At 42.2% G+C, this 25,354-nt stretch overlaps 2 protein-coding genes across 2 annotated transcripts; one reads left to right on the forward strand and one right to left on the reverse strand.

Annotated features, from left to right (window-relative positions):
- Positions 1-9,515: 9,515 nt before the first annotated feature.
- Positions 9,516-16,154, reverse strand: WDR77 (WD repeat domain 77). Its single transcript, XM_065404078.1, has 10 exons — positions 16,040-16,154; positions 14,932-15,117; positions 13,792-13,933; positions 13,652-13,701; positions 12,858-12,928; positions 11,677-11,731; positions 11,309-11,380; positions 11,080-11,188; positions 10,364-10,432; positions 9,516-9,933 (listed from the first exon to the last, which is right to left on the reverse strand). Exons 1-10 carry the CDS (start codon positions 16,152-16,154, stop codon positions 9,774-9,776), a joined length of 1,029 nt encoding a protein of 342 aa, XP_065260150.1. The 3' UTR covers positions 9,516-9,773.
- A 197-nt stretch (positions 16,155-16,351) lies between these two features.
- On the forward strand, positions 16,352-24,875 carry ATP5PB (ATP synthase peripheral stalk-membrane subunit b). Its single transcript, XM_065403053.1, has 7 exons — positions 16,352-16,505; positions 16,633-16,675; positions 18,260-18,405; positions 19,114-19,277; positions 20,696-20,821; positions 23,372-23,551; positions 24,539-24,875. The coding sequence occupies exons 1-7, from the start codon at positions 16,478-16,480 to the stop codon at positions 24,608-24,610; spliced, it is 759 nt and encodes a 252-aa protein (XP_065259125.1). The 5' UTR covers positions 16,352-16,477; the 3' UTR covers positions 24,611-24,875.
- The last annotated feature ends 479 nt before the right edge of the window (positions 24,876-25,354 follow it).

Raw genomic sequence — 25,354 nt, forward strand, 5'->3', positions numbered from 1 at the left:
GGAGTTTTAACAGAACAGTGAGAGACGTGATCAGAGCAGAGGATGGAGGATCTGGAACTCCTAGAAGCTAATCCTAGCTCTGCCACAGACTCCCTCATTAGCCTTGGGCAAGCCAATTACCTGCATGTTTTCAAAAGTGGCTTTTGATTTTTGAGGGCCTGTCTTGACCCCTGAGGTCCATGGGAGCTGTAGGTGCTTCAGCATCTCTGGGAAAAAATCACCTTTGTGCTCTCTCACTGAGCAGCCAGAAATGGAGGTGTGCACATTTAAAAGCCACTGCTGAAAATTTGGGCCTTAATGTCTTGTCTTCATTTAGCTCTTTTATAAATGGTGCTAATGCTAATGACCACGTGCCTCAGAGGAGTGCTGAGAAGATTAACTGGTTCAGGTTTGTAAAGTGCTTTGGAGATGGAAGACACTAAGTGATAATTATCCTTAAATTCTGTCCATACTAATGGACATCACTGTGACTTACAAACTGTGTAGAGTTTTACAGTTCTCTTGTCCCTCAGAAGAATGCCCCTTTAAATGCCCCATTCCAAACAGTTAAGCAACTTGTTTCCTATACATTCATGTCTCATAAAGGATGTGGTTTTAGTTTTAGCCTACTTTGGGGTCAGCTAATTTTTAATATAGTCCTTAAGTAGCTGACACACTGTCTTTTGTAGTGTGCCATTAGTAAAATATTAGTGGTTTATAGCATTGTCTGTTTTTTATCTATTTCTGTAAATGTATTATGGATGCACTCTTACCATCTCATCAGGCAAGCATGCTGCACTGTGTCTGCCCTCTTCCAGTTCAAATATCTGTCTGAATTACAGTCAAACAAAGGTTATCCAAATGAGATGGGAGCCATGAAAGTAACTGTAGGTAAACAGGGGACTTGAGTCTCTCTCTCCCTATATATATATAAAACACACACACACACACGGGGATATCTCATTTTACATAACCAAAGTTTGGTGAGCTAATTTAGTTGGTAAAAGATACATAAACAAAACAAAAATCTAGTATGCATCAAAATAAACTCAATTAAAATGACTGTAAAATAAATGTAAAAACATGTAGAACATATTTTCTAGTTATGGACATCAAACAAAAAGCACTTTGAGACACTAGTCATTTTTTATTTAAAGCACTTTTTATTTTCACATATATGCAATACCTTTTTAGTTCACTGAAGCTTTTCCCATGTAGTGTGTGTGTATATGTAAAAGGTTTTTATTTTTGCTGTTGGACTCTTACCATTAAGTGAAAAGTGAAAAACTTTGGCTTACACTATGCAATTTTTTAAAACAAGTTTTTTTTTGGTATGAATGTCATGTTGTAAATTGATAGTAAGTGTACCATTATTTGTAATTCATTATACTAATGACTTAACTTCTGGCCTTATTCCACAGTTGTCCCATACAGTGGATATAAATTTAAGTATTCTGGACTTCTACTTTGCTACAAATACAATGAGAATGCAAATATGATAAGTGGAATAGCTGAAATTCAATTCCCCTAATACACATATGACACACAATTCCAAATAAGCTTACTCCAGGTGGTATGCAATAACTAACACATGAAATGCCAGCGTGGTGTTTAAAAATAAAATGAATGGGTACTGATGGAAGCAATAATTTTCTCTATATTGTAAGTTGTTGCCAAAAGTACTAGCGCTCCAATCCTGCAAATACTTAAGAACACATGCAACTTTTATATTGTACCTAGTTCTTTTGGAAGTTTATGGGATAACATGTGTGAGTAAAGCAATGCACTTTTTTCCACCATTTTCAGTTTCACACAGGCATGATTTTGCTGCTTAATGTAACTTTTTGCAAACTAAGATTCTGGCATTGACCTCTAATAACCTGAAATTGTGAATGCCAACTTTCCCGTCAAAACTGTTCAAAAACAAGCTTGGGAAATTGAAGCTTTGCTCATAAATGATCCATTTTCACTAAGGAATGGGCCTAGGTTGTTTTGGGTTTTGGTTTTTCCAAGCAAAACCCTGTAAAATTAGCCTGCTATTATGAAAACACAAAATCTGAAATATTGTTTTTTTGACACATTTGAATTTTGTTGCTTGTATTTCACGCAGTCCCACTGGATACACCAATTTGTATTGCTATTTTATGTAGTCTGGGAAGGTTTTACTTCCATCAAAAATTTGGTATATGATAAATTAAATAGTTACATTGTTCATATTGATAAAACAGATTAGTTTATTTTGTGGACTAGAAAAACAACTTCCATTTTAATTTAATATGGGCACCTACCCTTATAAATAGATGAAACAGTTTCTTGGAGAACAATAAAATGGTGTCTGTGGTGGTTAATTCAAGCCAGTGTTAATTCAAGTGGGATTTTGTGTTCACTATTATAAATGTGGGTAGGGAGGGTAGTGTGATTTATATTCTACTTCCTGAATGCCTGCTCCCTCTGAATTCAATGGCAAAACTCTGTAGACTACAAGGAGAGCTTCAGTTTGGTGCTTGGACTGGTTCCCAGTGGAGAGCTGCCACATTGCAAAAAATCACTATGCGAGTTATTGGCAGAATAAGCAGGGGGCAAAACCCAGATGGGCAATGAAGAGAGACTTTTAGGGAAGGACTCAGGTGCCTCCAGGTCAGGATGGAAGCGCTTTAACAGGACAGCACGTGTAGTTTGCACTGTGCTGTAGATCAACACAGGACTTTATTTTAATTCCAGGGCTCTTAATTTGGCAATTTTCACCAGCTTTCTACATTCAATAATGGTGTTCAGTCTTTGTTTGCTTTTTTAATATAAAATCACCCAGATGAATTAATGGTTATATATGCTTGGTCACTGTATATAAATCACTGATATAGGTCGCTTCCAAAATGAATAAGTGGTTTATAGTCCATATTAACCTGATGTTTAAAACCTTCTAGTATTTTTAAACGATTTGCTTTAACTTTAATGAAAACTTGGTCACTCATTTATCAGAACTGTAGTTATTCCCAGCAAATGAGTATTTTACACATAAGCTACACTGGAGGTAGTATAACGGATATTTTTGCTTGTAAAATGTATAACAAGCTTTTATTTATAGACTGTATTAAAATGTCACACACTGTGCAATCTCTCTCTCATTAAATGTGTTTCACTTTTGTTTTTGCTTGAAAGGGTTGGGTTATGTTTGGTTGTCTAATTAAATAAAACCTTGTTTGACTTATTTGGTTATCCAAATGTTGTTTTAGAGACAATCTGCTCCCGATACATCTGGTGCAAAAGCATAATCTCCCTCAACTTTAAGATTTAAGGAGAAAAAAGGAGGGTGGTAGGGATTGCCTGTCTCCTGCCATTGGTAAAGGACAAAAGAGCCTTTCATTTCTAGGTAACAAATTCAGCCTCTCTGTATAATTACCACCATCTGTCTATGGATCAGTCCAGCTGACTGTCCATAACAAAACATCACTGCAGTTGGTACTGTCCTCTGTAGCAGGGGCACTAGAGTCCAAGGACTGAATGGGTATAAACAGTGAACTGCCTTTGTCCTTCTATAGGCCCCCTCTCTAGTTCTGGCTAGGACATCTGGGCAGGGAAGCTTATTTATACTCTATACCACCCTTGTTCTATAGAATCATAGGACTCTAGTCTTTAGAGCTGTCAGTCCAGCTTCTTTCACTAGCACTGAAACTCACATATGCATTTGCAAGTCCTAACACGAGTGTCTTTTAAAATGGAAAATGCTTGCATTACTCACACTACAATGAGACAAGACTGAGGCTTGTTTTAAACATAGCCTCCCTCTTTCCACTCCTCCACATTAAATACACATTTGCATTTCTTTCATTCAGCTCTGGTTACAGACCCGGACTCTTTACTCGGGAAGTGCAGAATATATATATATAAGAAATCCTAAATGAATACTCAACTTGGGAGGCACACCAAAAACTAAGATCAGTGTGCGAATGAGTCTAATAGTGGAGACATCAATGAATCTAACTTTCCACAGCCCTTTTTACAAATGGCTCCTACATAAATTGGGGTTTATGGTCCATGCCCCTCCCCACCCCCCCTTTTTTTAAAGTGCTTCTAAGGCCCTGCCTAGGTTAAGGAAGCTCTCACACACGGATGGCTGTAGCTGTAATCACACTGGTGCAAATCCCTAAAGCAGATCCCGTACACTGATGTCAAATGGAGTTTACACGGTTGCAGTTTACATCAGTCAGTTACATCTGTGTGAATTTCCTTAGATCCCTTCAGCAGACTTACTTCAGACTATTGAGAAGTCTGTTGCGGTGCAGAAAAATAATAGTTTTAAGCTTGTTCCCTTAAGTACAGTGCAGATAGCATATAGCTACCTCAGGCTGTTATTACTTAGCTCTTTGGGGCTCTCTTTGTTCTGTCTTTGTACAGAATCTGGCACCATAGGGTTTTGGTCCATGAGTAGGGCTCCTAGATCGTATTACTATAAGAAATGATGTCTGTTTTAGAAGCTCTGACGCACAAGCTTTGTAAAACTGGTTGAAAGATGGATACTAATAGCCAATGACATCTTTGTGCAAAATGGGTTAATGGAATGTGAGCAGGGAAGAACTTGTTTGCTGCTCCCTTCATTTAGAAAGATATTTACTGAAGAAACACTCATTCAACATTTGGCAGAGAACTAACTGCAGAGGCAGAAGTACACATGAGTCAGAATAGAAAGCAAAAGTCAAACCACCACCAGCCAAACAAAATGGCTCATCCAGGTATGCTTGTCTCCAAAGCTATCAAGAACGGACCTACACGCCAGATTTCACTCCAGGGCCAAAAATACCAGCATCTCTGGAGATAAAGATTCCAGTTTAAATGATTAAAGTTAACAGCTGTATCAATTAAAAACAAAACACAGTGGAAGCTCTCTGGCCGAGACAACTGTAGGCAGAGGGTGGGTGAACTTGCTTAACACAAGTCTCCTCTAACACACAATAAGCTTTTTCTTTACACAATCTATGCAGCCCACTGCATGTAAGTTAGTTCTTACACTAGCCTGGCATTCCTGGTCAGCTTTTTCAAGAGAGCTCATCTGCCATTAGAGCACCAAAATAAGTGACTGGATCTTCCCAGAGCTCAGCATGCTGGCTCCAGAACGCTGCCAACACCATTCTTTCTAGGTGCCTAAATGGGAGCCGAATGCTCCATATAAAAAACTAGCCCTGTAGAAAAGGAACAGATGTAAATGGATAATTAAATTATTCATTCTTCCATTTTTTCTCCAGGATCCACTGGTTCTCCAAAGGCAAACAGTGGTTTATAACAACTGAAACAGGGCTTACAGACTTAATTTAAGTTAGCTGGGGCCAGATTCTGCAGCTGCTATGCATACTGAACTCCCATTATCTTCAATGGGAACTAGGCACTAAACAGTTATTAGAGAGGCATTAGTCAAAACTCCAGCTAAGGCAGAGTCAAGTTTTGCACTTAAAGCAGGGATTCAACCTCTTTTGTATGAGGAATAAACTCAATCCTTTCTAGAATTATACATTTACCCATTATGGACAAATGAATACACAGGTGAGCATTAAATCACCTTGCACAGCTCCTGTCTTGACTTATATCCAGATCTGATAGCTGTGCTTTGGCAATACTTGCAAAATATGTTTGTTAGCATCAAGGGATATACAAGTGAATTGCCCCCCCCCCTCACACTCACACCCTGCCAGTCCCCTAAATTACAGGGGCAGAATGAGCAAGTTAGATAAAAAGCCATTTTAGAGATGACAAAAATACCATTGTATGTTCCATCTGTTCCTAAATAATTTAGTTAAGCACCTATATAGCACTTAGCGTTACCCAAAGCACTGTATAAACATACTTTGAATGAAACATACCTCTGTACATTTTAACACTATGCAACTGAGTTATCAACATAACTTATTGTTTCATATTCTATAGCACTAAGATTTCTGTTAACCAATTAAGTTACCAGTTCAGTTATCAATGAGCACTCTATTGCATGCAACACATGCATCCCTAAGGCCATAGAACAGGGGTCGGCAACCTTTCAGAAGTGCTGTGCCGAGTCTTCATTCATTCACTCTAATTTAAGGTTTCGAGTGCCAGTATTACATTTTAACGTTTTTAGAAGGTCTCTTTCTATAAGTCTATAACATATAACTAAACTATTGTTGTATGTAAAGTAAGTAGGGTTTTTAAAATGTTTAAGAAACTTCATTTAAAATTAAATTAAAATGTAGAGCCCCCCAGACCGGTGGCCAGGACCTGGGCAGTGTGAGTGCCACTGAAAATCAGCTGACGTGCCGCCTTCGGCACACGTGCCATAGGTTGCCTACCCCTGCCATAGAATGTGATCTCCTTAGGGTGGAAAGTATGTATTCCTCCACCAGCACAATGAGGCTTAGATTTTAATTGAGCCATTTAGATTCTTCCACAGTATAAATAATAAAAAAATAAGGATAGGGCTGAAAGATGAGATATTTCTCTCCTTAAAGAAAGTGAGGGTTTATATTCAACCGTCAGAAATCGTTATATGAAAGCAGCGCAATACTGGGTATAGAAGACTATGTACAACTTTGTTTTAGATTTTTTTAAACTAGCTAGATAATGGCTTTTTCCAACTGCAATGTCTCATTTCCCATTATGCTGAAATATCCTGATGGAGAAGACCCTACCGGTTTAATGCATAATGATCCTGGCAGATACTCATTTACCTAAAAGAAACGGCTCAACTTTCAAAGAAACAAAATTCTTTCATGCTGCTCTCAACTATGAAATCAAAAGCTCATTAGGTAACCCAATCAGAAATAGATAGCTGCTGCCCCCATGTGGTAGGAAGCAGGGAAGCTTAGCATTCAGAATAAACTATTAAAAAGTTTGAAGGGGAAGAGCAAAGCGTTTGTGCGCTACTGGCACATTAACAGAAGCACTGAATACTGATCTGACAACATACAATTTTATAAAACCAGTACAGTCTTAGGGGTCTTCGGACACACACCCAGCCCCACTGAGCCTGAAGCTCAGCATCACCCACCTTTTCATTGCGAGTAGTTTCACTTATGCCATGGGAGTTACAGACTCCATTAGTTTCAGCATTTGGTTTTAAAATATCCATGGGTTTTGACATTTTGGGGATTAGTGCTCATGGGCAGAGAAATGTGATACTGAACAGCTGCGCCAATCCCACTGCAAAATGTGAGAGCCGTCTTAAGTGGAAGCTCATTAAAAAATACCATAGGATGATAGCAGCTTGTCATGGATTCTGGGCTGAGGGGAACTGGAGACAACAAATATATCTTTGCAGTAAAGAGAGTCTGCCTCACTTAAGGTTAAATTCACTCCTGTTCAGGGGACCAGTAATGCGTAAGGCCGTATGTTGGCCACTTTGCACAGGGATGAATTTTATCCTTCCTGAGGATAACTGACCTCAGTGGTAGCTTCCATGTTTTTACATGCTTTCCTGAGTAGGAGTACTTTGCTGGATCAGGCCTCTACCAAGAAAAAGGTTCTGCAATTCACATCCAGGACCAAAAGACAAATATATTGCATGTCCCTCTTTGCAAGTTATAGGCTCCAGGTTTACTCTTTGGAGCGAATGCAAGATAAATAATGCAAGTCTTTGAAGAAAGTGTCCCAGTGAATCTGTACCCATTTAGAAATTAAAACTATGATTTATTAAAAGCTGCCTTCCATTTTTCAAAGACATCCACCCATTTCACATGTAAACAGCACAAGACTTGTTTCCGTTCTCACTACAGTATCACAGAGGTCCATGATAATAAGTACAAGGTTTTTCCTCTTCTTTTACTTTAAAATAGCTCTTAAGAAAGGTGTCTGCTTTTATAACTTTCACTTTTGAATACACTGCACTGAACCGGATCAGCATGTGTTCTCTGTGAAACATTGCACTATGTTGGAATTCATGAGAGCCAAGTTAGTTTTAAATGAATAAATGAATAAATGAAAAAAAAAAATACACAAGGAAACTTATCTACCTGCCTGCAAATTAACTGTGGGCACTGCACAATTTGGGTCTGCTATGATATAATCTGTATAGGAAATCAGATGATGTTAACCTTATCCTTCATTTTGATTTCTTGGCTCATACAGAACAGCATGTTACAGACTAAGAAGAAGGGAAGTGGCTTCCAATCAGGTACTTTCTGTCTATTTGCCTCATAATACATGGCCTGCTTAAATTGTGGAGAGGAATAGGTGGGGGCAGGAACCATACTGTGGACAAAATATCCAAACAGCAGCTGGCAACACACACAGCAGTGGAGTTTTTCAAAACCATATTGTAGTTTAAAGGAAACAGCCAGGTTTTAAAAACGTTATGCAATAAGTTACAAAAATACTAAAGGACAAGCAAAGCAAATACTAGGAATTTGGGGCGTATGCCCCGCTCCCCAGCACAAAAAGCCACTTAACATAAGTAGTACAACAGAAGTCACCCTTTTATGAAAAGCTACCAGCAGCAGCTGGTCACAGTGACTTTCAGAAGAGAAACAAGTAATTTGAGCTTTCAGAATCTTCACTCTGACTCCAAACTGTAACAAGGGAGCTCTTCCCCTCAGCTTTCTTCATCTCTTCAACCCTTTAAGTGAAGTATCTGCAAAGCAAGGAAGCTGAAGTTTTGACCCTGGGAAAGCCCCAGTGGTAACTTGCTGTGGCTTCAGGGCTCCACTGAGGCCTGGCCTACACTAGGAGTGGGAAGAGGGGAAAATCGATCTAAGTTACACAACTTCAGCTATGTGAATAACGTAGCTCAAGTCGATGTATTTAGATCTACTTACCGCGGTGTCTTCACTGCGCTAAGTCAACGGCTGACGCTCCCCTGTCGACTCCGCCTACGCTTCTCGCCCTGGTGGAGTACCGGAGTCTAGGGGAGAGTGCTCGGTGGTCGATTTATCGCGTCTTCACTAGACGCGATAAATCGACCCCTGCTGGATTGATCGCTCCGGAGGGTATAGACATGCCCTTAGTGTCAAATATAATGCAGCCAACTAAACTACAAACATCTTTGATATAGACACACATCCTGGAGAGCCCAGATCATAGTTCTCCCTAGATAATACTTCACCATGAAAGCACTCAAAGGGTGCACTGGACAACTGTGGGAGCTGCGCTTGGCATTCCTGCTGAACAGCACAGATCTCCATCTTCTCTCTTATTGACTACTGAACGTTCAGATGTCCATTCACAGGACAGAAGTATAGACTAGCAGATTCTGTGCCTGTTTATGGGATTCACACACTCAGAGGGAAGATAGAGCATCCCTAACTGCACCGGAGGTTGCATGAATGACAGTAATGGTGGAGCCTTTCTGTGCTATAAATATTGAACCAAGGTTTCCTGTTCATCTGTCAGGGTTAATTTACATTGCTCTTAATCTCATTGTTCTATAATCCCAACTCAGGCAAGGCCCCCACAAGACTGCCAAACTTTTTAACTGGCAGGAGAATTCTATTCTGCTACTTCTGTAAGTGGTTTGATATGCCAAGAAGAATAAAAGCCAAACCCTTTATGGTTTTATTTATTTATTTTTACCTAATTGCCCACTTCCCTGCAATTCCTTGTGCCTGAAATCAGAATTCTCTGGTGCAACATGTTAAAGCTTTATCACAGGTGAATCTGGACTCTACATCAAGGGGCTGTTTTTGTAATTAGCTCGTGCCTAATGCAAAGTTGCTACAGGACCTGCCTTCTTGGTTGCAAGCCATAAGTTCTGAGACAGGCAATGGGCCATATACATCCCTGGTGCATAACATGTGGAGTTATACCGGGGATAAATCTGGACCAGTGAGTTTATAAAACTAGTCATGTACACTGTTGCTCCCAGCAGCTTCAGTAGTCTGTGTTGGAACTGTGTGGTGTAAAACTTGATGGTCCCATCCAACTGTAGAGAGCAAGGCCTTGTTCAAGGGAGACCACGATAGGCCTCTCACAAAGTCTCGATGAGAGCGACTTCTGAAACTGGGAAAAGCAGAAGACATACAACGGGATTAGACAGATAAAATATTTTAATGGCCCCACCGCGTTACTTTACATTACGAACTACTACTTAGCTGCATTGTCATTCCTGGAAAATCCCAACACTCACACAGCCAGGCAGTGTTCAGTAACAAAATCCTGATGATTAATATGCTATAAGCTTCTTTATCATCTACCCCCTTCTTGATCCCCAAACAGGCGTTCAGTTCAAAAAAGGCTCTAGCGTTGCTTTGTTATTTCCCCCAGCCAAGTCCATTCCTATAAATATGTGAGAGTGCATTTGATCCATTTCTGCAGTACTACAAAAACAAAACAAAAAACCCGACCTCTTTTGCATATAAAACACACTTAACGATCATTTAATGACTAAAATTTCAAAATGCACCAAGTATTAATTGCATTTAGTACTTACACCTCTGAAAGGCTAGAGTCAAGAACAGCTACCGAGCAGTCTTCACTAACTGAAGCCAGAAGGGGCGAACTGGAGGGTAAAAGAAAGACTGATGTTAAAACTACTATATATACCTGAAAGTTCAAAAGTAAACAACATATGAAACATATGCTTCTTAATGAAGTGAACAAAGACTACCAGGCAATATTATAACCCATATCTGCGCAAGTTTCTTTGACCAATACTTTCATATCTATGAATATCTTATAGATGTCAATCAGTATTCACAGGCAACATTCTGTTACTGCATAAAGGAAAAGAAATGAAGGTACAAGATGATTCAAAGTGGCCTAAGTGTTACTGACACGCACTTCCACATCACTCTGGAGTCAAATATACACTGCTAGACCCATCCTTAGTGCAGAGCAGTATGAACATCTTTCCCCATGTGGTTCTTGGTTCAGAGGGTTTTTTCTTTTTTCTTTTTTAAGAACAGGACAGAATTGTTAGAGTGCAATATATACACAGAGCATTGGAAAGACAGTAGACAGAGCAGCAAGGTGAATGGACTTTACACATACATGGGACACCAATTCCTGTGCACTTCAAATCAACTTTACACATTGCCTATTACAAAAGGCTGTGGCCAAGAGTACTTCCAATTGCTTTAGTTCTGAGAGCCAACAAGGTCTATCTATCAGCATCTAAACTGCCTCATTCCACCATAACATCAGTACCTGTGTGTAGAAAATGCAAACCCAGTGATGGTTTGGGAGTGCACAGCTGAACTTAGAGCGGAGTCTGGGTTCTTCGTGTCTACAAGAGCAACTGTCCCATTTTCATCACCTTTAAAAGAACAAAGGAGAACGGGATTATTAGGAAAAATCAAACAGAGAACAAAGAGCATTTAGTCACAATGTGTAATCTGGATAATGACAATCAGTTAATAGTAAGATAGCTCCTTACCCAAAACAAATGTGTCACTTTGCTCTGGATGCCACATAACTGAGGTAGGGAGGTAAGCAGAGGCACTGCAAACTGTCAAGAAAGAAACTATGCTGAGTGTGACGAGAACTGTGAGCTCAGATATTCCCATGTTATTTTAGCACCCTCAGTTGCTGATTGGCTAAGATTTTTTTTTTTTAAACTTGTTGTACTTATGTGATGCTATTTTATGACTGGTTTCTTTGTGCTTTCATCCTAGCACTATCATTGGCTGAGATAAATTCTATGTGGTAGTAGAACAATACAAACTTAATGAATGAAACATTGCAAGTTTATCTCCTCCCCCTCTCCCCCAGAAAATTCCATGTATTGTATATCCACAGACTTACCAATTCGAGTAGCTGGTTTGGGGCATCTGGTATCCCACAGTAAAATTCTGTCATCCTATAAATTCAAAGTTAATGGAGGGAAAAAAAGAAGAGGTTTTATGAACTCTGTGCCTCCACAGATCACATCAATGAATTAAGCTTTGGACTGGGAATCAGGAGTAGTAATCTCTGTTCTCCCACTCACTCTCTCCATGGGCTTGGATAAATCACTCTGTGCTTTTAGTTCCCCTTCTCTACAATGGGGACAGTCACACTTACCTACCACATCAGAGGGTTTGTATAGCATTTCAAAGGGTAAGTACTGCTGTGTAACTGCTAAGTATTATCAGTTAGAGGCAATATTGTGTATTTGAATCACAATACTCTGATAACATACATAAATATTTTGATTCAGATGATTTCATACAAGAGGGTTTTCTTTCAAATTGTGACAACTGCTAAAAGCAGAGTTTATTACGTATATTTTCATAAATATATTTTGCAATTGTATAGTCACTTCCCATCCTTTAATTATAAGTCCGTCTTTTCCCTCCCACACCCCAGATTTAAGGTCTCTCTAAACTGAGATTATTTGTATCATGGTAAAAAGCAACAGAGGGTCCTGTGGCACCTTTAAGACTAACAGAAGTATTGGGAGCATAAGCTTTCGTGGGTAAGAACCTCACTTGCATCTGAAGAAGTGAGGTTCTTACCCACGAAAGCTTATGCTCCCAATACTTCGGTTAGTCTTAAAGGTACCACAGGACCCTCTGTTGCTTTTTACAGATTCAGACTAACACGGCTACCGCTCTGATACTTGTATCATGGTAGCTACACGAGTGTACACTTCCAGTATAGATGTAGTGCACCAATGCAGCCTACCCTGATTTCAGACCAGTGCAACCTCTGCATTACTCTGGTGCTGTGATCTGCAATAAGAGAGTTTAAACTGGGGTAGATATACCCTCAGTACAGACTGAGCCTTAACAACTACAGAGCTAGCCAACAGCATATTTCAATGTAGTCAATACAAATTATCATTGTAAGTTATGGACCAATGAATGTGCCAAACTGGAATGCTTCAAAATGACAAAAAACACAATGTGCTACTTATTGAAAACGTAAATACATGTTTTAACTGCAGAGTTCACAGGCCAAATCAGATTTATACCATAGAGATTTGGAGACAGAGTTAGTTTTACCTCAGCACAGGACAGGAACACGGTATCCTTACCAGGACAAGAGGCCACACATGTCACTGGGCTGGAATGAGCTATCAAAAGAAAAAAAGGATAAAGCTACTGAAAGGTTGGGAATGTGGATCAAGGCTGGATGCGACACCTAGCCAAAGAGGGGCACTGGGTGGCTCACTTGCACTGCCTCTACGTGGGCTGTGGCTAGGAGGGATGTTACACCACCATCTTCCATCAGCTCTAAATTCACAAAAACTTGCATTAGAAAGTAATAAATATAAAATTCTAGGGGAGAAATATTTTCAGCCCAGCACAATTACCATACAATGGATCCACCGAGGGGGGAGAGGAGAACTGTCACTTGTCAGTATGATGTTTGGTGGAAGAAATGAGAGCGAGGGAAATGACTCACATCCCTGGAAAGATGTGGGCTAGAAAAATTCTAGGAAGCCTACAAACCTCCTACGGATAATCCCACAAAACAGACAACTTTATAAATTGTGTTAAATCATAAACACTGTCCACTTGAAATATATTGTACTGTAATTTTTCCTTGAAAGCTGAGCATCATGCATTATAATCAGGATAAATACAATTGGGGTTAGTGGCAAGAAATCCAAAGTAAATAATCTTGGGTCAAAGATTATAGTGTGGTCACCAGCCAGGATGCTGCATATATCAGCTCTGAAGAGCAGTGTGCGTTTTATTAGATCGGGAACAGCTGGATTTGAAGTCCAGACTCCCAAAGCAGCTCCTAGAAGTGAATAGGAGAAGCAAAATCCGTAAGTCAATTTGGCACTCACCTCTGTAAGAGTGCAGCACTGTTTGCTGTGGGATGTCCCAAACCTTCACGCTACAGGTAAGAACACAACCAGTTAGGAAGAGCGAGGGATGATTCACTCAAAACAAGAGACAGAGAAGCAGGAATGCAAAGGAAACTAACCAGAAGTCTTTGCTGCCACTAACCGCCTGAGTGGCGTTAGTGAAAACGCTCACTGTTGTCACAATGTCGTCATGCTCATATTTACAAAACTTGTTCACTATTAGAGTTTCGTTCTCATCCAACTCCCAGAGCTCCACAGCACCTAAAGGAAAACGGGGAAAGCCAACCATTTTACCAAGAGGGTTCAACCAAGAAACAATACAAAACCCTGGGGGAGAAGATGCTCTCTTCCCAAGAGCACTCATTACCCAGAAGGGCCCTGCGGCGAACTAGATGGGATCTAAATGGAAATACCCCCATAGACAAATCAATTAACAGAGACAAAGTGCAAGAAAGTTTTCAAAAATGCCACCATGATCGTATTAAGAATATTAGGTAGCATTTACACAGTGGTCTTTATTTTCAAAGCACATTACAACACATGCAATCAAAAACCTTAACAATGCTTCAATATTATGGTGATGAGCGTCACAGAAAACCCTAAACTACAGAATCTGGAACATCCCTCTGAGATAAATTATTATTATTACTCATGGCACTTAGGAGCCCCAGGCATGGCCCAGGACCCCATAGTGCTAGGTGCTGTACAAACAGAACAAACAAGACAGTCCCTATTGTTATTCTTATTTTACAGATGGGAATACTGGCACAGAGCGGTGACATGGCTTGCCCATGGATTTACAGTTGGGCCAGGAACATGTTTCAGGTGTCTTAATTCCAAATCTGTGCTCAGGCATTGTTTACAAAGGTTCAGAATTGTCACGGTCTCCGCTGAGAGCCCAGGGCGAGGGGCTGGAATCCAGCAGTACATCTGATTTTGCATTGTAGGTCTGTACATATAAGTCTGTTTTTTACATGTTCCCCTGCCATTTCAAACAGGAGCAAATTGTTGTTGACCAATCTGCATGCCCACGATGTTTGCTTTAAAAAAAAATTAAAATTATGAAAAGTTTTTAATCCCACAAACACTCCCACTTCTGTTCAATACGGACCACTGAGCTGGTCCCCTTCATGTTGTCCACTTCCTTCCATATGGCATCCCAGACAACTCCCTTGATCTGCAGGAGGCCAACTACTGATCATGCTCACACATTACAGACAAACTACAGAGCTACAAAAATTCAATCCATTTTAATTTACCAGAATCTGAGGCCACTAGTATTCCTTTATCCGCTACCCATTTCAGATCCGCTACGCCTGCTTCCGTCTGAACCCCAGCAGAGCAAAAGCCTTCATTAGGGGCCCGTTCTGGATCCTTAAATACCCAAATGGAACCCACCCAGCAACGTCCACTCAAGCTAGAAGCACCCAGGAGAAGAGCTCCATCTGGAAACGAGATAAAAAGAAGAGAGAGAGTTAAATCCCACAATTCCTGATATACTGAGCCTATACGTAAAGCACAATACAGAACTCAAGTTATCTAGGTTAACATAACTAAAGCATCATCTTGGCCGATAAAAGTTTTGGTTTGACTTAGCTAACACATGCTAAATAAGGGCTTATCTACACTTAAAATGCTACAGTGGTGCAGGTGCACCGTGTCACCAAAGACACTACCTACACCAACAGGAGAGCTTCTCCCATTAGCGTAGGTACTCCAGCTTCCAGAGAAGGGGTAGCTAGGTCGATGGGAGAAGTCTCCCATTGAACTAGTACTGTCTACACTAGGGGTTAGGTCACTTTAACCGTGTCACTCAGGAGCGTAGATTTTTCTATTCCATTTCTAAATTCTGTGGGGGTATGAATGGTGTCCTTGAGACCTGCACTGAATGAACAGATGTTGGGGGGATGGGGTAGCAATGCCCAGCGGTTGCACTGTAGGCAGGTGTGAGAAAACTGTAGAGCCCTGCAAGGTCCCAAGAGAGGCACAGGGATAGACAACCCAGGGGCTCTCTCTCTGGGTGTGAGACTGTTCAGAAGCCCACTCTCAGGAGGGTAACACTTGGCTGCAGTGTATCCCAGGAGGTTGCATGGTGAGTATCACTGGGCAGTAGCTGTGATGCACTGTCTCCCACCAGGGACGGATGATGTTCCGGATCCCCCAGAACGCAGTGCTTGGGATCACCCGGGGAAGTTCTGGGGCTCACGTGTGCCTGGGACAGGATGCGGAGGGGCACGGACCAGAGTGGGGTTCGGGCTCAGGACAGAAGAGGTGCCCTGGGGGCACAGCGTGGGACAATGCTCCAGGGGCGCAGGGCAGGGTGCATGGGAAGGACTTGCCCTGGGGGGGCAGAGGTCGCTGGGGTACCTGGGCGGTAGTGGGCCCCGTCGAGGTGGCGCTCCATGCAGGCGGGCGCGTTGGGCGGGATGTTCCACTCGGGCTCGCCCGAGGCCCCCCCGTCGGGCTGCTCCGGCTCTTGCATGGCGGCGGCGCGCGACTCCCACCCCCCGGCACGAGCAGACGGACACCGGCAGCCTCCACGTGCTGCTCCCGGGACACCCCGACTGGGCCACGCCCCCTGCCGGCGCCCCGGCGCTCCTCTCGCGAGATTTCCCAGAACCTCCGCCCAATTACAGGAGATTACGATTCTTCTCGCGACACTTTTACCGCTCCCGCCCCCACAGCTCGCGAGATGTTCGGCGTTCCTAAGCTCCTCTCGCGAGGTTATTTTTTCCGTGGCCATCTTGCTGCCGCCGCTGCCGGGGTCACCGGGACAGAGAGGGCAGCGCCGCAGCTTTGCCGACAATGCTGTCCCGCCTGGGCCTGCGCGCCGGTGAGTGGGGCCCGTCCCCGGGGGAGGCCTGGGGGGACGCGCCGGTGAGTGGGGCCCGTCCCCTGGGGAGGCCCAGCGGGGGCGGGCCCGGGAACGCCTGCATTGATCGCTCTGTGTCCTCCCGCAGCTCCGGCGGCGCTGAAGAGCCTGGCTCCCTCCCTCTCCGTGGGGTAAGTGCGGCCCGGGCGAGGCGCCGGGGCTCTGGCCCTGCCTCGGGCGGGGGAGGGGAGGTCAAGACTCCTGGGTTCTCTTTCTCCTCGGGGTGGGCGGGGGGGGGGGAGAGGTCAGGACTCCGGGGTTCTCTTTCTCTTCGGGGGGGGCTGGGGGGGCAGGACTCCGGGGTTCTCTTTCTCTTTGGGGGGGGGGCTGGGGGGGGCAGGACTCCGGGGTTCTCTTTCTCTTTGGGGGGGGGGCTGGGGGGGGCAGGACTCCGGGGTTCTCTTTCTCTTCGGGGGGGGGGGGCTGGGGGGGGCAGGACTCCGGGGTTCTCTTTCTCTTCGGGGGGGGGCTGGACTCCGGGGTTCTCTTTCTCTTCGGGGGGGGGGGCAGGACTCCGGGGTTCTCTTTCTCTTCGGGGGGGGGGCAGGACTCCGGGGTTCTCTTTCTAGTGGGGTCTAGTGGGGAGAAGGGGGGCTAGGAATTAAGACTCTCGGGGGCCTGTTCCTGGGGCTGGGGGTTAGAGTTGCTGGCTGCTTAGAAATGACCTACCTCGGCATGGAGCTAAAGTTGCTTCTGTGAATCCCTCTTTAGGTTAGATGAAGCATTTGCTGAAGCACTGAGGTTGTGCTGGTTTAACTCCTATGCCAGCTTAATTCAACCAATGAGTGTATACACTATTGTATCTGTTTACTGGAGTGATGATGATGATGATGTCTAGTTTTTATATTGCACTTTCTGTGAGTAGATCTCCAGGCATTTTATAGAGGGGGTAATTTCCAAACTGGTTATGTTGGTTTAGCTAGCTTCTGCCTATTACAGGTACCAGCAAATACAATATCAAAAGGCTTATTTCAGCTCAAACCTATCAACAAAGTTAGACCAGTTTAAATTGGTATAAAATAACACATTTAGCTTGAATGGTGCAACTTTGTGTGTTCATCAGGCCCTAATATTTTGAACTACCTTCTGGCAGCTATTTGAGTGCTATTCTCCGCCCTGCTTTGGCAACACTCAGGTAGCTTCTAATCAAACTTTTTAATATGATCAGGATTCTGGAGGTTGGGATGCTTGAGTTTGTTTGGACCATGAGCAAGTCACCTAATTTTTTCAGTCTATTTACCTGTTGAATTGTGGTAATAGAATTTGCTTCCTTTATGCATGTGTAAGAATAATTTTTTGTTAAGCATCTTGAAATCCTTCAGTGGAAAATTAAAGGACTGAAAAGTGTTCTTGTAGAAGTATAGATTTGCTACAATTTCTCATTTAAGAAGCCTCTGCTGTGAATCTTCAGACAAGATCATGAAGGTCTTTTTTTCCCTCCATATACCTGCAACCTCCATGTGTGCCCATTTGCTTATGTGAAACTGGGTAAAATCTACCCAATCTAGGCAAATAAATAGATGTTTACCAAGGGTAAGTTTGTATGTGCGTTAACCAAAGTCTATTTTGAACGTTTGGTATACAGTTTTGACTTCTGTATAACTGAAAAGATTTTGGGGCCCGCATATAAGAACAAGTGTCCTAACTTCATTTGAGACTTTTTGTGTGTGTGCGCAAAGGAATACACTTCACAGAAAATCTCTTTTTACTCATAGTGTATTGCATGCGTCTAGACCGTTTCACACAGGTCAGCACTGCTTGGTTCCTTTACCACCTCTCCCTGAGGAAGGAGGGCAAGTTCGTCATGGGTTGATCCCAGAGGAATTTTTCCAATTCCTGTATCCTAAAACAGGAGTCACAGGTTAGTATGTTGTACCTTTGTGGGTTTCATTTTGATTATTGGTGCTGCACACCTGCTATGGCCATCAAGTCAGGCAAAGTGTCTGAAAAGTTTAGGTTTTACTGGTGTGAGTAACTTGACGTTGATGTGGATGATGAATTTGCTTTTGTGGTGGGAAAGAACACACTCTGTTTAGGATATTGCACTAATTATGGGCTTGATCCTGTATGGAAATAAGTTTCCCTCTGAGATACTGAGAACCTTCAACTCTTTTGAAGTCTGGGAAGCAAATGGGGGAGTTGATCAGAGGGCACCTTACAGACTTTAGCTTTCGGTAAAGGATAAGTCCTAAGTGTGTGTGATGGGCCTGATTAGCAGAAAAGTTTTTGCAGCTCCTGGCTCCCAGTAACTTCTAAACATGGAGGTTAATGCCCTATGCTGAGAGGGCAGCAGAGGCTACAGATAACATATTAGGCATTCCATGGTTACTTTCTGGTGTTGGAAGTCTTCATATAGCAGTATATCTCTGGGAATGGTGTAAGATGGAGTTTCCTCTATCTGGTTCTTCTACCTGAGTCGTCCTTTTTTGGAGAGGAGTGACAAGTCCCTCAATATTCCTATGCAACTTAAAAAAATTAAAATGCCTAGCTCTGCTTTCAGCCAACTGAACTTGGAATGGGTCTGTTTCCAAGTGATGTATTTAAAACAGTATCCTTTTATCTATTTTAGGGCCCTATGTGCTGGGGACTGGGCTACTGTGCTACTTTCTCTCCAAGGAAATCTATATAATCAACCATGAAACAATTGCAGGTGCCTGCATAGTGGGAGTCCTCATCTATATAGTTAAAAAATATGGGGGTGATGTAGCAGCTTTTGCTGATAAGCTCAATGAGGTAAGGAGAAAAAAAAAGAGAGAAAAAAGAGAACATAATCTAACTTGACACTAACTCTCAATGCAACAATTCCAGGTGTTCAGTTGCGTGTTTAAAAAAAAAAAAAGTTCACCAGTTCTTCTAATATTGAAGAAAAGTAATGGCTTTTTTTAATGATGGTTCTCTTTGTACAGTGCTGAAAGCCTACATGGCACTCTACACTAGGTGAGCTCTGCCAAATAAATCTTACAGGGTAGGCAACTTAATCTAAATTCATGGGCAGGTTCGATGTAGAATTGGGTACAGTAGTGACTGTCTTGCAACTGAGTGTTCTTGCATTTTGACTGATAGCCTACTAATCCTGAAGAAATAGATGAAACTCATCAGAACAGTACTTCCAGACCTTATTGGCTAAGGGAGCCAGAACTTGACTGTCCTGCATGTTAAAAAGCCACCTGTTTGCAAAATGCTTATTTTACGGTATTTTGTCAGGGGTGTCAATCTAAAATTAAAGGGCTGAGGGCAAAGTATGCATTTATAGTTGGTGTCATGAATCAATATCCATATGTAGAATTTGAGTAACATTTTTCAAAAGCATCTTAAGTCCCATTTTCAGCAGTGACTTGTATGCTTGGGGAGCATAAGCCTCTGACTTTCAAACTTCGCTGCTTTTTAGTTGGTGTGGGGTTTTTTTTAGAAATAACTAAACCATGTAGGTGCATTGTGAAGCCAGTGCATTGCAGTCTTTATTGCATCTACTTCAGAATGAAATGGAGGTGTTTAGTCTGGAAGTTAGAGACCTCGTTGACTCATTCTTCATATTTTGGGGGCATGCCATTTTATTTCTATACTCTTACATGTGTTCCTTGGTTCTTTTCTGCAAAGGCCTTCTCTATGCTAGAAAAGGGTTGCTGGTATAACTATAGCTTCTTTCTAGTCTTGGCCTAAGTAAACTCATACTGTACACCTGAGTTATACTGGCATAGGAATGCTTTTGTTGATGTAGCTTATTTCAGTTGGGTAACCCGGTATAAGCTCTACTAGTAAAAACGTCTTTGCCAGAATAAGCTACGTCTGCCCTAGGATTGTTTGCAGGTATAGCTGTACCGGTAAACCTTTTCCAGTGTACACAAGGCCTTATAAGCCACAAGGCAAGCATTTTTCTGATATTGGGTTCCTGAGTGAAATAAGTTATACTGACAGAAACTCATCTGTGCTGGTAAAACTGCATTTATGGATGTTTTTTAAGTGTAGACCAGGCTTAAGCTTTAAACATGGCAACTTCAATGGCAATTACTGTTCTTGGCTGCCCCTCTTCACCTTCAGACCTGATAAGTTACAGTTTAAGGAGACGATGCAGTTTTGAACAATCAGATCAGCAGTTGATCTTTCTCTTCCTTACGTTTTAGTCTGGATTTTAAAGTTCCTTCTTATTTCAGGAGAGAGTTGCCAAAGCTTTAGCTGTGAAAAATGATTCAATCAACCACTTCGAGTCAATGATTGAACAGGAAAAGAAGGAGCAATGGAGGGTTGAAGGCCGCAATTATCTCTTTGATGCCAAGCGGGTACGTTATTACAACTATAACTTTACAAATACCTTTTTACATAGTTACGTAGCCCTCATAACCACAGACCCTGAGTGTCTCTATGTACTTAACAAGCAGCAAACGTTGACTATGTGTACATTAGGTGTGGCAGGTCACATAGACAACGAAGTTATATGACATTTCCCATTATAAGACCCTATTTTCAGTTGCATGTAACTTTACCAGAATTATTCAGGCTTTAATTTTTCCATCTTGGGTATCTGCCCCAGGCTTTTTTTTTTTTTTTTTTTTAATCTTCCTTGAAAATGGTTCGTTTCTGGAAAATGAAGCTAGGGAAAAATACATTGTTAAAACATTCTGGCGACCTTTCATTTGAGAAGTTTTAGAACCTGCAAGTTATGGAGCAGAGACTTGAAATTTGGCAGTGGGAGGCCTCTGTGTTGAGGCTGTTGCTTTTGCAGTCCATGTGAACCGTCCCAAATTTGGCCAAATTGTAATCCTTTGAAAGATCACAGTTCACACATGATCAATAGAGATTCCTTAGAGTTTAGCTGCTAAATTTCTCAAAGACTTCATCCATGCTGCAGGATAGGGCTAAGCAGGACTTTCCTGGCAATTGCAGCTTTGGGCTGCTGTGGAAGTGTTTGGTCTGAGCACCTGAACTGAGAGCAGGGAGACTATCTTGTGCTGTCCTGGGCCCAGGCAGCATGGAGGAGGAAGCTGCCTAATTTGAATGAAGAAGGGACAAGAGCCAGACCTGCATGGGTGTAGATTGGGATTGTGGAAGAAAACAAGTCCTTACTCTGTGTTTGTTAGCAACAAGTCAGAGATAGTTTATTACGAGCAATTGCAAGGGAAGACTTCAGTTGGACGGGGGTCCCCCCGACCTTAGGCAGATCTTCCCCCTACAAGCAATATAAGACAAGTATTTATACCTTCCTGTTACATACATCAACGGCTAATGGTTATCCTTTGTTTATACAAACTCCCTCCAGACTTTACCTTATCTTAAGGTTTCTGCTTAAATCAGCATTCCATCCTTATTAACTAAAAGCGAGACAAGAAGCGAGGCGAGAAACAGCATTTCTTACAACTCTCGTGTGGTTAGGGTTAGGGCTAGGACTACCTTTCACTTTATCCTTAAATTGACTAAAACATTTACCCTGCTTTTAATTCTGCTTCCACAGGATGGAGTGTTGGTTGGGTAAAAGGGGGAGTGGTGACAGATCAGATGAGGTGCTTGAGCACAGGGGGACGACTAGGACAAGAAGCTGGGGGCAATGGAATACTGAAATGGGATGAGGAACATAGGGAAGGAGAGAGGGATGAGGGGCTGAGGGCCAGGGAACGAACTGGAACTGTCTAGACAAGGAGAATGGGCTAAGAAGCCTGAAGAGTGGGGAATGGGACGAAGATTCTGGGGGGTAAAGAAGAGAGACGAGTGGGACAGGGATGGGTTAGGAGGTGTCTCAGAGGGGCAGGGAACGGTCTGTCATCTCCTTTCCAAATATTTGTGAAACCCACTGGCAAAGTGTTTCATCCTCCTCTAGTCCTGGTCCACCTAAAGAGTGCCACCTACTACTGTAGCTGCCACTCCCGAAGCTCCAGTGGCAGAGGTCTGTATTGTGGATCTAAAGGTTCCAACCCCGCTGATAACCCATGTGGGTGTTGATGTGACATTTTTTCCAGTTTTTTAAAGCTAGAAAATTACACGGTCTATTTTAAAAGAACATTATGGTGAGAGCTCCTGTGTAGAGCTGGATTATGCTAGATTTTTGCCATTTATTTATTTTGAGTATAAAGACATTCTCAGTTGAAAAGCCTAAAAATGCTGCCCATTTTTAAAAATACCATATCCACTTAACTAATACTACTGATATTTAAATAGTGTGACTCTCGCTTTTGACAGGCTCTATAGCCTTGGCATATAATATAGAATTGGGATTCTAGGGTTCAGTTCCTGTCTCTGAGACCTTGGGAAGTCATTTAACTTCTCTGTGCCTCCATCTGTGAATGAACACACATACTCTAGGTTCCTTTGAAAAGCAACCTGTGAGTGTAGTGGTCGAGGGACATCTACCTAGAACACATCACTGGACATTGGCAATACCAGGGAGGGATAAGCTGGAGTGCCAATGAGAAGCATGGTCGGGAAAGTAACTTAAATACTTTCTGGATGGATTGTATTTTCTAATGGACAACCTACCCTAAATTCTCAACTACTGAGGGATAATTTTCACTCGTTGATATATTTGCTTTCCACAACCAACTCTGTGTATAACTTTTCAGGATTGATGTATCTGAATACTAGGATGCTAATATCTAAACTGTATTATTAAATGTATTCATCTAAATATGGATTATTGCTGATGTATCTTACGACTTTTAAAACACACTTTGTATCTGTGGGTAATCTAAACACTATACCCAGATGTACAGACATACTTTTCTTAACCTGTGTATTATATAATTTTTTAACATTAGCTTTAATAAAAATTTTAAATCTGAAATATAAGATGGTCAGAAAAGTCAGAATGGAAAACTGAAGTGCATCTTTTCTCTAACTAGAATAACATTGCTATGCTGCTAGAGACTAACTACCGAGAAAGGCTGCTCACTGTATACAATGAAGTGAAGAAGCGGCTAGACTATCAAATTGCTGTACAGCAACTGGCACGTCGTAAGGAACAAGATCACATGATCAACTGGATAGAGAAAAACGTCGTCCAGAGCATCACTCCTCAACAGGTACTTTAAGCTTCTGAGCTTCTAGCAGTTCACTGTGCCTCCCGTGTCCTAATACAGAATACCGTTTTCCTCAGCTGCCTGACATCTTTGGCCAAACATGACTAGTACTTCTTTGTCTAACTCTTCTCTGGCTGGCTTCCAGAGCACCCAAGGCACATTTCTACTTTTTGAGCAAAACCAATGGGATCTGATTTTTTTTTTCTTTCCCCCTCCCCTTCTTCTTCCAGAAATGCTGAGCGCTTGCAGCATTTCCTGATTTTGTTTGGGTTGTGGTTGCTGATTGCTTCTGAAAATCAGGCCCAGTAACTCCAATTGAGAGAATACTTTCCTGCACAATGGTAGGCTTGTGGGTGGGAGGTGTGCCCAGGAGGCTGGGGTACTTCCTTGCAGCATCCCTTGATGTAAAGCATGGATGTTTAAATGTGGATTTTTAAGATGACTGATGGGACTAGAGCACCTGCAGATTTCCCTTCCTTGGTACCTCACAGGGCTAAAGTCGCTTCAGTGGACTGTCTCCACACTGGGAGGTGAAGAAAATGGGTAGACCTAGATGGGGAGTTCATTTACATAACGCTGTCATCTCTCCTCAGTCAGTTCTGCCTGCACTTTGGAGGATCCACTCACTCTTCCCAAAGCTTATTGTTCCTCTAGATAGGTTGGCCTGACATTTGCCAACATCCTGCAGTCTCCTGTGAATTGTGCAGGCTGACTGTTTTGTAGGATCAGATTTTAATCATCTAGATTGATTGTCATTTGCTAATGCTTGAACATAGGCCAATATTTGGATTTCCATCTCCATGACTTTCTTAGATGGTTGTGCAAATTATTAATCATGTATGAGTTGGAACTAGATCCTTTCTGTACCTGGCTTCAATTTTTACCCAGCAAAATCTGAATATGGCTGGTGTGCACACATTGTGCATGCAAATGATTCTCTTCCCTGTGTTGTTTCAAGGCCTGTGAAAGTCTATCCATTTCCTTTTGCAGGAGAAGGAGAGTATTGCCAAGTGCATCTCCGATTTGAAGATGTTGTCGAAGAGCACGCGGGTGGCAGTATAATTGCACAACATTGAATTCGAGTCAGCTCTGCGTTGCTTCTGTGATCTGCTGTTGGAAACTGTACAACTGTAATTCTAAATTAAAATAAGTTCTGTACTCTCCCTGTCTGATTAGTTGCACTGAACTAGCAGCAGTCCCAGAGTATGGTTATAGCAGTTAATTCTGACATGTGAACAGGGACCTATGTACTTGTTGCAGTTTTTTGTGCAGAAATTGGGGTTCTGCAGATGAATAAAAACATAATTCTTCCTTTGTTAAAGCCAAACAGTTCATGTTTCTTTGTGACTGGCTTTGCCACTGACTCACTATATGTCTAGGCTTTTGCCTTATTGTACATGCATATATACAACATACAATATATTATAATATACATATATATGTATTCTTATATATTATATAATATGTAATCTTATTCTTATTAATCACCCGGACGCAGTGAATGTCTGACCATCCCCCACCTAGGGCCCAATCCACCCACCTGGTATCTGAACCCTTCCCAGCCAGGAATGAAACTCGCCCCTAACAGTCTGGGGCAGGGAAGGATCCTCCCCATCTGGCAGGTGGCACCCAGCAAAGCACCCCACAGAACTGGTACATTGCAGCAGCAGGTTCAGAAGGAGCTGGCAAGCCTGCTGGACATGGGAATAATTGAAGAGTCAAACAGTCCCTGGGATGAGGAGGTCGTTTTGCTGATGTTTACAGGGAGCTCCTCCCGAGTGTGGGGGGCAGAATGGGAGAAAGCAC

This window comes from Emys orbicularis, chromosome 4, assembly GCF_028017835.1.
Source record: "Emys orbicularis isolate rEmyOrb1 chromosome 4, rEmyOrb1.hap1, whole genome shotgun sequence".
NCBI lineage: Eukaryota > Metazoa > Chordata > Testudines > Emydidae > Emys > Emys orbicularis.

What these genes read in the sequence shown, in the direction of transcription:
- WDR77 (XM_065404078.1), bottom strand. Translation starts at nt 16,154, where the DNA reads ATGCAAGAGCCGGAGCAGCCCGACGGGGGGGCCTCGGGCGAGCCCGAG. An exon ending in AGTGGCAGCAAAGACTTCTG is followed by an intron (nt 13,702 to 13,791) that starts GTTAGTTTCCTT and finishes TCTTACCTGTAG; the next exon opens with CGTGAAGGTTTGGGACATCC. An exon ending in CAAACCAGCTACTCGAATTG is followed by an intron (nt 11,381 to 11,676) that starts GTAAGTCTGTGG and finishes CTTTCTTGACAG; the next exon opens with TTTGCAGTGCCTCTGCTTAC.
- ATP5PB (XM_065403053.1), top strand. Translation starts at nt 16,478, where the DNA reads ATGCTGTCCCGCCTGGGCCTGCGCGCCG. An exon ending in CCGCCTGGGCCTGCGCGCCG is followed by an intron (nt 16,506 to 16,632) that starts GTGAGTGGGGCC and finishes GTCCTCCCGCAG; the next exon opens with CTCCGGCGGCGCTGAAGAGC. An exon ending in ATCTCTTTGATGCCAAGCGG is followed by an intron (nt 20,822 to 23,371) that starts GTACGTTATTAC and finishes TTCTCTAACTAG; the next exon opens with AATAACATTGCTATGCTGCT.